Here is a 13,279-nt window from a genome sequence, read left to right on the forward strand (position 1 = left end):
TATTTCAGTAGAATAATTTTGTAATTAGAGTACAATGTAGTAGTTGATTGCAAAAAAGCATACTTTCTCATAGGTTCGATACTCTACTCTATCACTTTGTTGCTTAATTCGGCACGTGTAGTTGTATAGATTAAGTGAGATTTGTTATTATATATATATATATATATATAGCACAATCACTTAATGGTCAACAACTAACTTACTAGCAACATGTGAAGGATTACTAAAGAGCAATATACATGCATATGAATTTTAAATTTTTTTATTAATTTACATTGATTTTACCTTGGCAAAATAGTTATGTCTTATAATTCAAAGTATCTTTTTTATAGTACCAAAATAAACCAAATTTTAAATGTTTCTTAATTTAATCCTAATGCTTTATTTTTTAAGAGCTAGATATTGAGAGATTAAAAATATATATAGTCTTATCCGTTTCGATATGAAGAAATATAAATATAGCGAAGTTCGAAAGCATCTTCATATGCTCATTTTATAATTTTGATGACTTAAACCTATGTCCTTAATTATCAAGCTTAAATAAGACATTAGATTAATTTTTAATGGATGTTTGTCATCATTAAATTGAATACTGTATAATGTAGGGCATATGAATGCTTTAGGTTGGGTGCATCTTGCCCTAATATGAAGGTTCTTCTATGATCTCCATAAAAAAGAGGTTTGTAGGGTGGGCTTGACACTTATGGTTAATGAGAGTAGTTTCATTGGTATTCTCTTTTGGGAGATATAGTTCTCCATCTAAAGGAGCATGTGAAATAACCATGGGATTGAGGTGGTAGTGATTAGGGGTGTCAATATTTGACACGACGCGAAAATCCGACCCGGACCCGACACGAAAAATCCTGGTTGAATCCGACCGTCCGCCCGCCTACGCGCCCCGCGTCCGAGCTAGGCTCCCGTGTTGGGTCGGGTCAACCCGGCAAACCGACGGGTCTGGTTCGGGTCCGAGTTATCGACCCGTTTGCCTACCCGAGTCGGGTTAGTGTCAACCCGATTGAACCCAGGTCAGTTCCGGGTTCGACTCGAACCCGACCCGTGACCCGAAATTGACACCCCTAGTGGTGACACATCAAATAGATAGATTTATTGGTGCTCTTGAGGGAACTGAGTGAGAGGAGCAATTTGAAAAATGCTCAAGGATTCCCTGAATCATACTTGTGTTTTGATCCTCCAATTGCTCAAAGGAGGAGTAATCATTATGAAAGTCACTCTACAATGACACTTACTTGTGACACTCTAATAATCAAAAAAAATTTCTTTAACATTTTCATGCGTATTAAACCCTTGAAGATGTTGGATCCGACATTATCAATGAAAGCATCATGACTCTACCGCAATCATAGATGAAATACACGAAAAAGAGATAGGAAGTTTGAGAGAGAATCTTAGATAAACTTTAAGATGAAAAAATTGTAATATTTTGGCTCAGTATATATGTATGTCTTGCTTACACCTACTCATTCACCACTTGTATATGTGACATGGCTTAAATTATTAGCACTTAATATGCTATATGACCAAAAAAAAAATTAATTGACCCAATGCATCTAGTTGCATATAGTGGCAGAGCCAAGTATTATCATGATAAAATTTTGATTATAATATTATAATATAATTTATTTCCATATAAAAATTAGAGCTAAAAAAATGAATAAAAAATACAAGTAATTAACTATACTTTTATTTTAAAAAATAATAAATGAACCATCCAACCATCCAACCATCCTAAATGAAGCCTAAGTTAATGATAAATCCCTATACGTTGTTATATTAAGAACCCATAATCGGCATATAAGTACTCTTGACGAATAGCTAAGATTTTGTGATGAATACTTTTGACTGACGATTTATGAGTAAATTCTTAATACAAGTAGAGTGCTCAAATTCTGAGATTCAAATAAGACAAACTCTTAAAAGGCTTTAAACTTGGCAGTTTCGAGTTGATTGATTAATAACTTGTAGAATCATATACCAACTTTGTTTGGGACAGTATTTTTATTGCTCTTAAAAAATAACTTTAAAAAATAGTAAAAAAATTATCCCAAAAAATATCTCAAAACATTAAAATAATTTGCTCAATCTGATCCATTTGAACAATAACGCACATCATAGTGGCAATCTATACTATTCCATTCGAATAATTATTAGGTCCGAACACCTGACTTAGCTCTACATCCGGATGCTAATAACATGTCGCCACATGCTCTTACTCTTTACCTCACGGCCCGACAACCCGACCCAAACCGGAATCTGATATTGCTATGTTCGGGTATTGCTAGATATTGCTCGTTATTGATAGGTATTGTCCGGTATTGCTTGACAATAATGAGAAATACCACTCTGTCAAGACCAATACCTAGCAATACCGAACAATACATAACAATACCGAGCAACACCTAGCAAAACCGGGGTATTGCTAGATATTGCTCGGTATTGCTAGGTATTGGTATTGACAAATTGACATTTCTCGTTATTGCCGACCAACACCGAGCAATACCGAGCAAAACCTAACAAGACCTACTAATATCCCGGTCTGCACAAATCAGCCAATACATAACAATATCGGGTCCAGGTCGTCGGGCAGCACAGTAAAGAGTAAGAGCACGTGACGACATGTTATTGACATCCGAATGTAGAGCTACGTCAGGTGTCCAAACCTAATAATTATTCATTCCATTCACGCTTCATATAGGGTATACAAATACTTTATACTTTAAAAGTACATTTATTTCTCTTCCACTCTGTAGTATGGTATGTGCAATGCTTCGTTTTTAAACTTTTTGCTGTCTTGAAAGGATATGTATTTTATTTTAAATAAATCATCAAATAGAAAAATACACAAATTACTCTTCACATATTTACCACCATAAATTTAAGAAATTAAGCCAAAATATTATACTTTTTATCGTATATTTTTTACATTTAGAGCTCCATCATTACGACAGCATCTTTTTATAAAATGATTTTAAAACTGATATATAAAAAAAAACCTTTTTAAAAACTAAAACAGAAAACAACTTCTAGCAGAAATTTTTTTAAAGCTATTAAAAAACTATAATCAAATAAAATTTCTAATTAAAAATTGAAAAATAAAATAATAAAAAATTATCTCAATTGAAGCCTTTAACTATAATAGACATTTACGAAAAGGGCACTGCTGATTGCTGAATTCAAGCTTCGTTTTGAGATCATGCTTTTTAAATAACTTAATATACAAAAACTCCTTAAAAGTAATTACCAAAAAGCTGCTTCAAACGAACCCCCAATATAATAAAATAAGCACATTTCGAGCTTTTTTTAAAGCACGTTTCCAACTTCTTTGTCTTTTTTTTTTTTGCATTACTTTTGTATCAAAATGTACATATTAATATATTATATAATTAACATAAATTAACGCACTTGTTCTGAAATCAACGATGAGTAAAAACTCCAGGCTCAGGCATATTTATTTGCAACAGATCGTATGCCTTGCTTTTGATTAATAGAATATTTACAATAATCTTCAACCCCTTATAAATTTTTTTGCATTTTATGCAAATCTCATCACCATTATATGAGAGATTATTACGTGTGGTCACCGGACCATCCTGAGGTCAATCAGGTTGTGCCATATCACTTGATATACACAACGTATTGGTGCATGGCACATCCTGATTGGCCTTCGAGAAATGTCATTGACCGCACGTAATAATTTCGCCCATTACAGCCAACATCCACTCCAACTCAGAATAAAAAAACAAAGAATTCATTATAAAAAACCATTCAATATCTCATATTCGATTGCATGCTTCAATCAACCAACAAAATAAAGGCATGTGGTAGCACATACACACATGCATTCACCACTTCACACAAAATATACATTTTGATGGGTATTTGTACACAAAAAAACCATTCTCCAAATCGCAATCAGCACTCTCTTTGCACTGTGAACCAAATCTTTGACAAAAAGGTTAAACAAAAAGAAAATCCAATATGAAGCAAAAGATGGCGAAGGGAAAAGTATCTTAAGACAATCTTTTTTTTTCTGAAGTAATGCAAGCTCTGATAATACTATAGAAGTACCTGTATAGGAGTAGTTGATGGGCACGTGCAGGTCTAACCTGGTTCTATAATGGGGCGTTAGGCTCAGGAGGTTTCAGTTCCATTAGCTTCGCTATTTTTCTATCAGAGCGTTCATTTAACCATTTCATCTTCCACACCTGCTGCTTGGTCGGTTTACAGCCATTGGCCTGTGTGAGTTCAGGATTAAGAGAGTTAGATTGGTGATACTGAAGATTGTTTATAATGCTAAGTTTAGGGTTTATAAGAATTAAAGGGAAACGATTTAGAATGATTGAAAGAATTTAACTACTAAATTTATGACTTCTTTGATGCAAGTTTGGATCTATGTCACAAAACTGTAGGAAAAGCTTTTTCAAACATTCTTAGAATGAGATAGCTCGGAGAAACAGATTATCAAATGCTTTAAATAAGGATCGCCAAATGAATGCTGCTGAATTTTTGTTTTCAAAATATAAAGCACGGCCTGCTTATAAAAACGGGCTAAATTTGCACTGCAAAATTTTTTCCAGACTGTTGAAGCCACAAACATTCTGATACGCCTTGGAAACAAAAACAACAAAAAATAATATAAAAACTGCAGTAAAATCAAAACGGTGGCTGATTTTTCATTAAAACTTCAATAAGAGAAAACAAGATAGAGGTGATCTACAATTCGAGATGTAGAGCAACTCTTCCAATCGACCAAGATGTCACTAGGAATCCCTCAAAGAAAAGAGCTACAGCAAACACCCACAAAACTCATCAATAGCAGGAACCTAAAACCCCAGACAACTCCCACTTAAATAGCTTTAGAACATAATAACACAATCAGGACATTCCTAATCAACATAAACATAATTTATGAAACATTTCTAAATAAATAGAACATTCATAATCAATAAAAACATAATTTAGTAAACTTTCTTAAATAATTGAACATATTTTAAGAAATATTCCTAAACAATTCAACACTACCTAAATAGAATAAACACAATTAGGGAAACTTTTCTAAACAACTCCCCCCTTGATTAGAAACATTTCTAAATAATTTTTCTTAATTAAAAATTTTCCTAAACAACTCTCTCTTAAATAAGAATCATTCTAAACCGCTCCCCCTTCCTGGCTATGGGGCCGCCTAGTGTATCACATTCCACCCAATAAAGCTAGGCTGGGTCATTGGGTTTTGGAGAATTGTTTTGACGCCTTCTTAGCCCCTTTTGATCTAGTATTGATTGTGATTTGAGTAGAATGTTAGGAGCTAGAGTCAGAGGTAACAAGATTTTGCCCCTCCTGATTTAGTGGACCAAACTTGTTAAACAATTTTTAACGAGTTCACACCACCAGTTGGTAAGCCGGAAGAGGTGGCTGTTTCTTCTTTCTGAGAAGGGTTACAGGGATCCTATACCAATTTATGCTAGGCTGATCCAGGTAGAACAGGGTCCTTGGATTTCTAGGAGTCAACAACAAGGTTTTGAGCCTGAATAATCTGATGTTGGGAGTAGGATCTATCAGGAATGAAGCTTTTCAAGGAATGTTGTATGAGGCCTTGTCTGCTAGGCTTTTTTACTCTTACCTCAACAAAAATAGGCCTCACAAGGATTAAGCTTTCCTTGATTAGAACGAGATTTCAAATGACAAAAGTTAGATGTGTGAGCAAAAGAGCAATAAGCCTCACACAAGGATGGCTTACAGTCATACTGGATGCTAAGGATTTGAGCTTTCCTCGCAACAGAATAGGTATCTCATCCAGGAGGCGGGATTTACAATCAACCTGGACAGAGACCCTAGCGAACAAGAGATGAGATTTTTCATCTGCGAGCATGTCCACCGCTAAGGGCTAGCGGGATGTATGCAGGTCGAGACATTTGAGATCTCTATTGCCTCTAAACTCCTCGACCACCACCCGATCACTGACCGTCGTCAGACATCCGCCCAAGCACCAGCTGTTGCCAGACTTTTGCCCGACCACCAACTAATGACAGACTAATGCCCGACCATAGACCATCGTCGAACTTCCGCCCAACCACCAACTGTCATCAGACTTCTGCACGACCACCAACAAACGTCGGATTTACACCCAGATACTAACTGTCGCTAGACCCTGCTCGGCCACCAGCTGTCACCCTACTACGATCTTTCTGACCTCCGCCGCCCTCCGATTACAGTCCTTCCAACCAAATTTCAATCCACTATGGTCCTTCCGACCAGCATCACCCGACTACGGTATTTACGACCTCCATTGCCCGCCAACTACAATCCTTCCGACGACCGTCACCTGACTATGGTCATTCCAACCACCGTCGCTCGACCGTCGTCCAACTACGGTCTTTAAAACTTTCGTCTCCTACCAACTACGGTCCTTCTGACCACCGTCACCCGACTATGGTCTTTACGATCTTTGTTTCCCACCGACTATGGTCCTTCATACTACTTTCATCCAACTATAATCTTTATGCCCACCGTCGACTACCGACTACGGTTCTTCCGGCCACAATCAACCGACTATGATCCTTCCGACCATTGTCGCCCGACTACGGTTTTCCGACGACCATCATCCGCCAACTACGATCCTTCTAACTACCATCGCCCGACTACAATATTTCTGACCTCCATCATCCGTCAACTATGATCCTTCCGACCACTGTCGCCCGACAGCAGGCCTACCAACCTACATCACTCGCTGACTATGATCCTACCGACCAAACAAACATGCTAACATTGATTCTTCCAACTCCCACAATGAATGCACTCTATATAATGTATATTTGCTACATCGAGGATCGAGGAAGGCCTTCCCCCTAAGGAAGTGCCTTATTTGTAAACGACTATGGCATGCGGACTGGCAGGCAGTACACAGGTCGTAAGTTTCCACATGCAGATGGATTGTTTCATTGCGTGAGACAGAGTGGACCAGGAGGTGATGTTCACGTGAAGGATCGAGAGGCATGGCTCGGGTTGCTGATGGGAGGCAAACCGTCTCTCTTTGGCCTGTGGATCGAGTTCACAGAGCAGGACGAAAAATGGATTTGAGAAGTGTCGCTGATGGAATTGTTCGCAAGCCTTGCGACCTTAGTCTGTCGGATGTGGGTTTTGTTACAGATGAATGAGGCGCTCGTTCAATTATGATCAGATGCAGAGGAAACAGGTGGACCTGGAGTTGTCTTCGCAGAGGGAGGTGTGTTTGACGAAGGAGAACCCGCGGCTTCTGGTTCGCAGGAGGTGGTCGTGGATAGAGTCAAGAGATTGCACATGGACAGTAAACACATTCATGCGGGAGCAGGGGATTGTGTGTGGACTGAACGCAAGTTAGGCTCATGTGTGTAGAAGCAAGTAGGGCATATGCAGTGCTAGGGGAGGCTGCGCGGTGCCGCGTGAAACTTAGTCGCACATGCGGCGTTGTGAATCTATTTTGGTGTGTAGTGGGTGCCGAGAGGCAAACAGCGACGTGGCTATTGCAAACAAAAGCGGGTGTTGGGAACACCATCATCGGTAGCCAAGAGCAATGGTCGACGAAGCATGAAGGCTTGGGAGTCGCAATCTTAAACCATTCAATAATGATTCTTAGAAATTAAAATTGTGGCTGCAGTAAAAGTTGGATGGGTGGCTCGTGCGAAGCCGCAGGTTGGAGTATGCACGAGTGCCCTTGGAAGATGGAAGAACGAGCGATTGGATCGCAACGGCATGATGGTTCGTTGGTATTCATTGTAAAATATGGATGAAGTTGGAGATTGTTAGAATTAGTCCAATTTTAGGTTAAGTCATTTCACAAGACACCACACCATTGTTAATTTCTATATATAGAATAAATTTTAGATTTCCTCCTAAAATCTAATATATACTATATATAATATAATATTATATATATTATATATTATATATATATATATATATATATATTATCTCAAGAAGTTCAAGACTTCTTCTCCAGAAGATCCAACACTCACAAATGTAATTTTCCTTTATTTGTTCTTTTTTAAGTATAACTCTGTAATTTTTTATTATAGTAATGAAAGGGGCTAGTCCCACAAATTTCAAAAAAAAAAAGATGATGTAATGCTTTACATAAAGGAAAACGTCAAGAAGTCTAATTTAGAGGTATGTCAATGTAGGTGCATACACATAGTTAACATTTCGGAATGAATAATAGAAACTTAAGTCTGCAAAAGGAGAATATGTTTATAAAGAGTACAAGGGAAAATTAAGCTACAAGCATATCAGAGCAGTTGCCAAGAAACCCCCCAACAAAAATATTGAGGGCAACGATTTAACATGTCAATAAGTATTAAACCACGATACAAGTAGGCAACTAGATGCTCATGTTAAGAAGTTACTGAAACACTCAGTTATATATAAGATTAGATTTTGATCAGCTTAGCAGACAATCGGTCAGCATTACCATGAGTATTAGTTTTCTATGCATTGCACGTCAGACCAATGCACACATGATTAGAAGAGGCAGCGCATGTATATGACAAAAGCGCTCTTCCGGCAAGAAAGCAGTAGAAGAAAGATTCACGTCTATATTTATAACAATGATGCAACCAAAGGCCAAGTAGCCATATTCATAGGTCAAGCAAAATGGGATCCAACTGGTATAAATTTAGCTAAGAAAGTTAATATTGTTTATGGTGAAAAGACTGATTAGGGAAATCTCGGTTTATGCCTTTATAGAACAAAGAAAATATTTTAAAATAGGATAATGATTTGCCTTTTTCATCTGTAACGATTGTTCATTGGGTAGTCCGTAGTCCGCAATTGCAGTTACTGGACACTAATTCTATATTAAATAATTGCCGTGTTTGGTTATAAAATCAATTGCTGCTCTTTTACTCCTTATACCTTACCATACAATGAATAAAAACTAGCCAAAATTATGCTTATTTTGGTAAATAATAGGTAAAATGAGATATGCAAGGTAAGAGAACTTGTGGAGAACACAAAAGAAGAGTAAATAAAAGTCAACTAGATCACAAAGCAATCACAAAACGAGGTTAGAGAACTTGTGGAGAACACCAGCAGAGATCTAGCAATCAGCTGAAAGACATTGCAAATTAACTAGAGAAATTTCATTGAAAAAACAAAAAAAGAACAGAAAGGAAACTACATGATTGATGCGATAAGTAGTTTACAACAATTTTCTTTTAATACCTCGAACAATTGAAGAGGGATGTTTGCCAGAAACTGTGCCACGACATTAGCACCACTCAGCATGCTCATGCTTAGAACCTACCATCAGTAAATGGAGTCAACAGTGCAAAACTTGGAAAACTCGATAGAAATTCAAACTAAGTTGAAAGAAACAATAAAAACTTATATTTCTTACAGATGCAGAGCAAAAAAATAACTAAAGAATATGAGCCAACCGCACTGCCTACCGTTGTGAATTTATAGAAACCAACACAATAACGAAAAGAAAAAAGGAAACTAGTTTAGTATCTCTGCAGCTTAAACACTGCCGCAAGATTTAAGCCACTTATGGTAGCTTATCTCACCGCTTGCTTGTGACTTCAAAATTCTCAATGATAGATTCTTAAAGCATCGGTACAATAAAATATATTATTTTAGTAGAAAAAAATGTTCTATCACCGTTTGCTGGAGTAAGGAATAAAAAAAATGTCACATGTTTATTGATAATGACGTGACAAATAAAAGCAACCAGAGTAAGTAGACTTGCACAATCGTGCTGAGTTGTTGACCATAAAGAGGGAAATTATCAAAGATCCTGATGAAATCACAGAGGTTCAAAAGTCAACAAGTGCTCAGGGGTATATTTGGAATTGATAGCCAGAGTGACGAGCTGGAAAGATTTCATAATGTATGATTTTTCTAAAGTTCAACGGGAATACAAGATTCCCTATAGAAGAGGCAAGAGTTGTTAGGCTGGTGAAGGTTTGGTAAAAAGAAAACTTCCCACTTCGCCATTCAGATTTATGGTCTTACAATATTTTTTTGAGTTTATTAGTAGGACTTGAAGAATCAGCACAAAGTTCCATCAAACTCATATCGCATCACTGACAAAATAAGTGATTCATTATTATCTCATCACGTTATTGAAAAGCTGAAAGATCTATCAAATGAGATCATCAGCGACAGCATAAAAAAGTCATTATATTCTGTTTAGTTGTACGAGCCTATTCACCCATCAAAGTTCAAACTGCATGTTGACATATATTTTCAAGTCGAGCTCAAATCGAGCCAATTCGAGCCTGACTGCACTCAATCGCACTCAATCAACTCAAACGAAGGTCGTCTAGCATCAATTTACCTAAATCAGGCCCTTTATTAGATTAATTTAAATTTAACTACATAAAATTAAGGGCCAATTGATTGAGCTGACCCAAAATCAATCCAAATTGACCCTCGTCGAACCTGATTCAATACAATTTGGCACCGATTCAAGTTTAATTTCGTGAAATTGACTTGGTCGGACCCAATCGAACCTGAATCGACCCAAATCAATCAAATTTGGGCTTGATTCTAGCCCAATTGACCCAATTCGAATTCAATTTAACCCCAAATAGATTTAATTGGTTTCTTGGCCTTTTGTAATCATTTTCCCACATCAAGAAACAAAATCAAACGACTGAGATTCAAAAGGTTGTTGTTCACATGTCACTTCCCTCTGATTTGTGTGGCTAAAGCAGGATATCGTAAGAGGAAATCTAATCGAGCGAAATCCCCTCTCATTTTGCATATAGAGGGAGAGGGAGACGAGAGAAGAGGATCTCTGTGCGTGTGCATCCCAAACCAAACAAGAGAGAGCAGGAGAGGAGAATTTCAGCCGAACCCATCCCTCGACCTACCCAGTTTGCACGACCCCACATGCACCAACCTCGTCCGCGGTCGCCCCGCCCATGTCAAACTTCTCCACGTGGAAATTGTCTGCACCAAACCTGTACGAGACCCAGCATGTACAGAAGAGAACCCGTCTGTGCTCTACTTTCTAAACAAAAACAACATCTCTACTCTTCATATGCATTGAGACTGGACGCCATGATTTTAAAAGAGACTAAGTGGGGATTAACCGGTAGCCCTTTCCAGGTAGGGTAATAAATCCAGAAGTCATATTGGCTATGTCTCATGTGAGAGGTAATTTGTAAGTCCCTTGCACTCCGTAAGACTTAAGTTCAATGCACTATCCCTCCGCAGTCCTCACCTTAGTTCTAGGGTCTGAGGCAATGATTGATTTCAATCACCAAATAAGCCCTATCAATCCGGGCATTTCCTACAATATGTGTAGTTCAATTGTAAGCCCCAACATTCTAAATAAAATTGTTAACTTAAATAAAAATTAGATTCTAAAGTGTAAAGCTCAACTTAGAATAATCTGAGCACCTCTGAAATGTCTCAGAATCAAGTGCTCCTACTTCACTCCTTTCGCCCTCATTCCAAAATCTGATTTAAAGTTTGATCTTTTCCTTTGAAATTCCTAATGACCAAAACTCCTTGAGCAAGAATTTCACAAATTTCAGAAAACTACTAGTTTAATAAAAAAAATTCTCAAGTATCAAATGTTTGAGATGTAATTAACCATAGAAGCTTGCCCCTACAAGGCATCCGTATCTCAGAATAAAATAAACATCATTCAAACAAATATTGAATGGAAAAATCTCGATTAAAATTGTAATTTTTTTTATTGAGTCCATAACGAAATAATATTTTTGTCCTCCGACATAATATATCATCTTTTTTTGGCCGTGTTCGATCACAAAATATGCAATCTATTGAGGATGACAAAATTTCTCCAACACTTTACTAAATCTACAATAATTAGTATAAATCTCTTTGAACAGCTCCTCAAATGCTAAAGAGAATTCAATCAACAAAACAATCATGCTATACTAAACCTAGCACAATTCCTGACATGTAATTGTTAGTTCAAGAAGCGTAACTATGCCCAAGATCAAAATGGAATCACAAGCTGAAGTAGAAAGTTGAATTATGTTGAATGCATCAGCTATCATAAGAATTTCCATAGCATGGGTGTAACCAAAATATGTGTTCCCTATCATGCATTGAAGACAAACAAGTATAGTTCGAAAGCTGCTATGAAGTGGGCATACCTGGTAATGGAAAACCAATAAATTTTATTATTGAATTAATTATACTTATCTTCTTGTGGGGTCAATATTATGCATACCTTCCATGTGTTTTCTGAAATTGTAATTACCTCCACTGATGTTAGATATTATAAAATATGCCAATCCAATCCATTTTTTTAAATTTCACTTGCCTCCCAGTTTCTTAAACATTACAGAATTGTTAAACCTAATCTATTAACCAAGAGTTTCAGAAATGGAATGCAAGTGTAGTTTCAAACAACATTGAGAAGATATGTGTAATATATTAGAGCTGTCAAAATCGGGTTACGGGTTCGGGTCCAACCCGGAATTGACCCGACACAAATTGACCCGACCCATTTTTGCAAACCGGTCACTTTTTCGGACACGAACCCGACCCGCATAAGGTCCGAGTCAACCCGACATGACCCACCACTGATTGTAGGACTAGAGCTGAGTCTCACGTGCAGGAGATGGAATCCCCGACTCGAGCCCCCTCCCACTCAAGTCCTTTTGCTCTGCCGACCACCTAGTCACCAGCCAACTCACGCTTCCCCGAAGCCAAGCAAACTTCTCTCCCTCACGCTGCTCCTCTCCCTTCCAAGGGCCGAGCAACTCACAACAGCCTCCTCTCCGGCGATCAAGCACGTTCGGCCATCAGCTCTGTCCGTCAAACAATACCTCCATTCAGGCGTCGTTCTCCTCTCTTCTTGACGGCATCCATGCCAGCCAGGTCTTTTCACGTGAATCGGGTGAGGCAACTGATTATGGCAATCAGAGCTGTGAGTTGAGTGGTAGGATTCAGACATGGAGCCATGCGAACAAGATACGAATCACATGATCAAAGATTTGGCGATTCCGTGTACATGGTGAGGTCGTAACTAAGCGTGAGTGCGGAAATGGCACGTAAGTCCGTGATTGAGCATGAGTGTGAAAACTACGGACGCGACCAGACAAGACAGCCATTTTCCCGGGTCAAGCCGGGTTGATTTCGGGTTTCCAGGTCAACCCGAATCCAACCCGATTTTGCAAACGGGTCAGAATCCCAAACTCGACCCCTTTCTCAACCCTAACCCAAAATTTTCGGGTCGGGCCAAATATTGACACCCCTATAATATACTAATACGGACAATCAATAGGAGAGGGAAGTGTAA

At 38.0% G+C, this 13,279-nt stretch overlaps 1 protein-coding gene across 3 annotated transcripts in view; it reads right to left on the minus strand.

Annotated features, from left to right (window-relative positions):
* Nucleotides 1-3,747: 3,747 nt before the first annotated feature.
* The window catches only part of LOC110103684 (transcription factor UNE12), a 37,032-nt gene continuing 27,500 nt past the window's right edge, over nucleotides 3,748-13,279 (minus strand). For 2 of the 3 annotated variants that reach the window (XM_020832487.2, XM_020832489.2), the window contains 2 exons: nucleotides 9,214-9,291; nucleotides 3,748-4,253 (listed from right to left, as the gene is read on the minus strand). In XM_020832487.2, the coding sequence (XP_020688146.1) occupies nucleotides 4,131-4,253; nucleotides 9,214-9,291 (201 nt within the window). In that variant the 3' untranslated portion in view covers nucleotides 3,748-4,130. The remainder of the gene's footprint in view (nucleotides 4,254-9,213; nucleotides 9,292-13,279) is intronic. The other variant, XM_028692237.1, reaches the window with a different exon arrangement.

The sequence above is a fragment of the Dendrobium catenatum genome, unplaced genomic scaffold (genome assembly GCF_001605985.2).
Source record: "Dendrobium catenatum unplaced genomic scaffold, ASM160598v2 fragScaff_scaffold_156, whole genome shotgun sequence".
NCBI classification, from domain to species: domain Eukaryota; kingdom Viridiplantae; phylum Streptophyta; class Magnoliopsida; order Asparagales; family Orchidaceae; genus Dendrobium; species Dendrobium catenatum.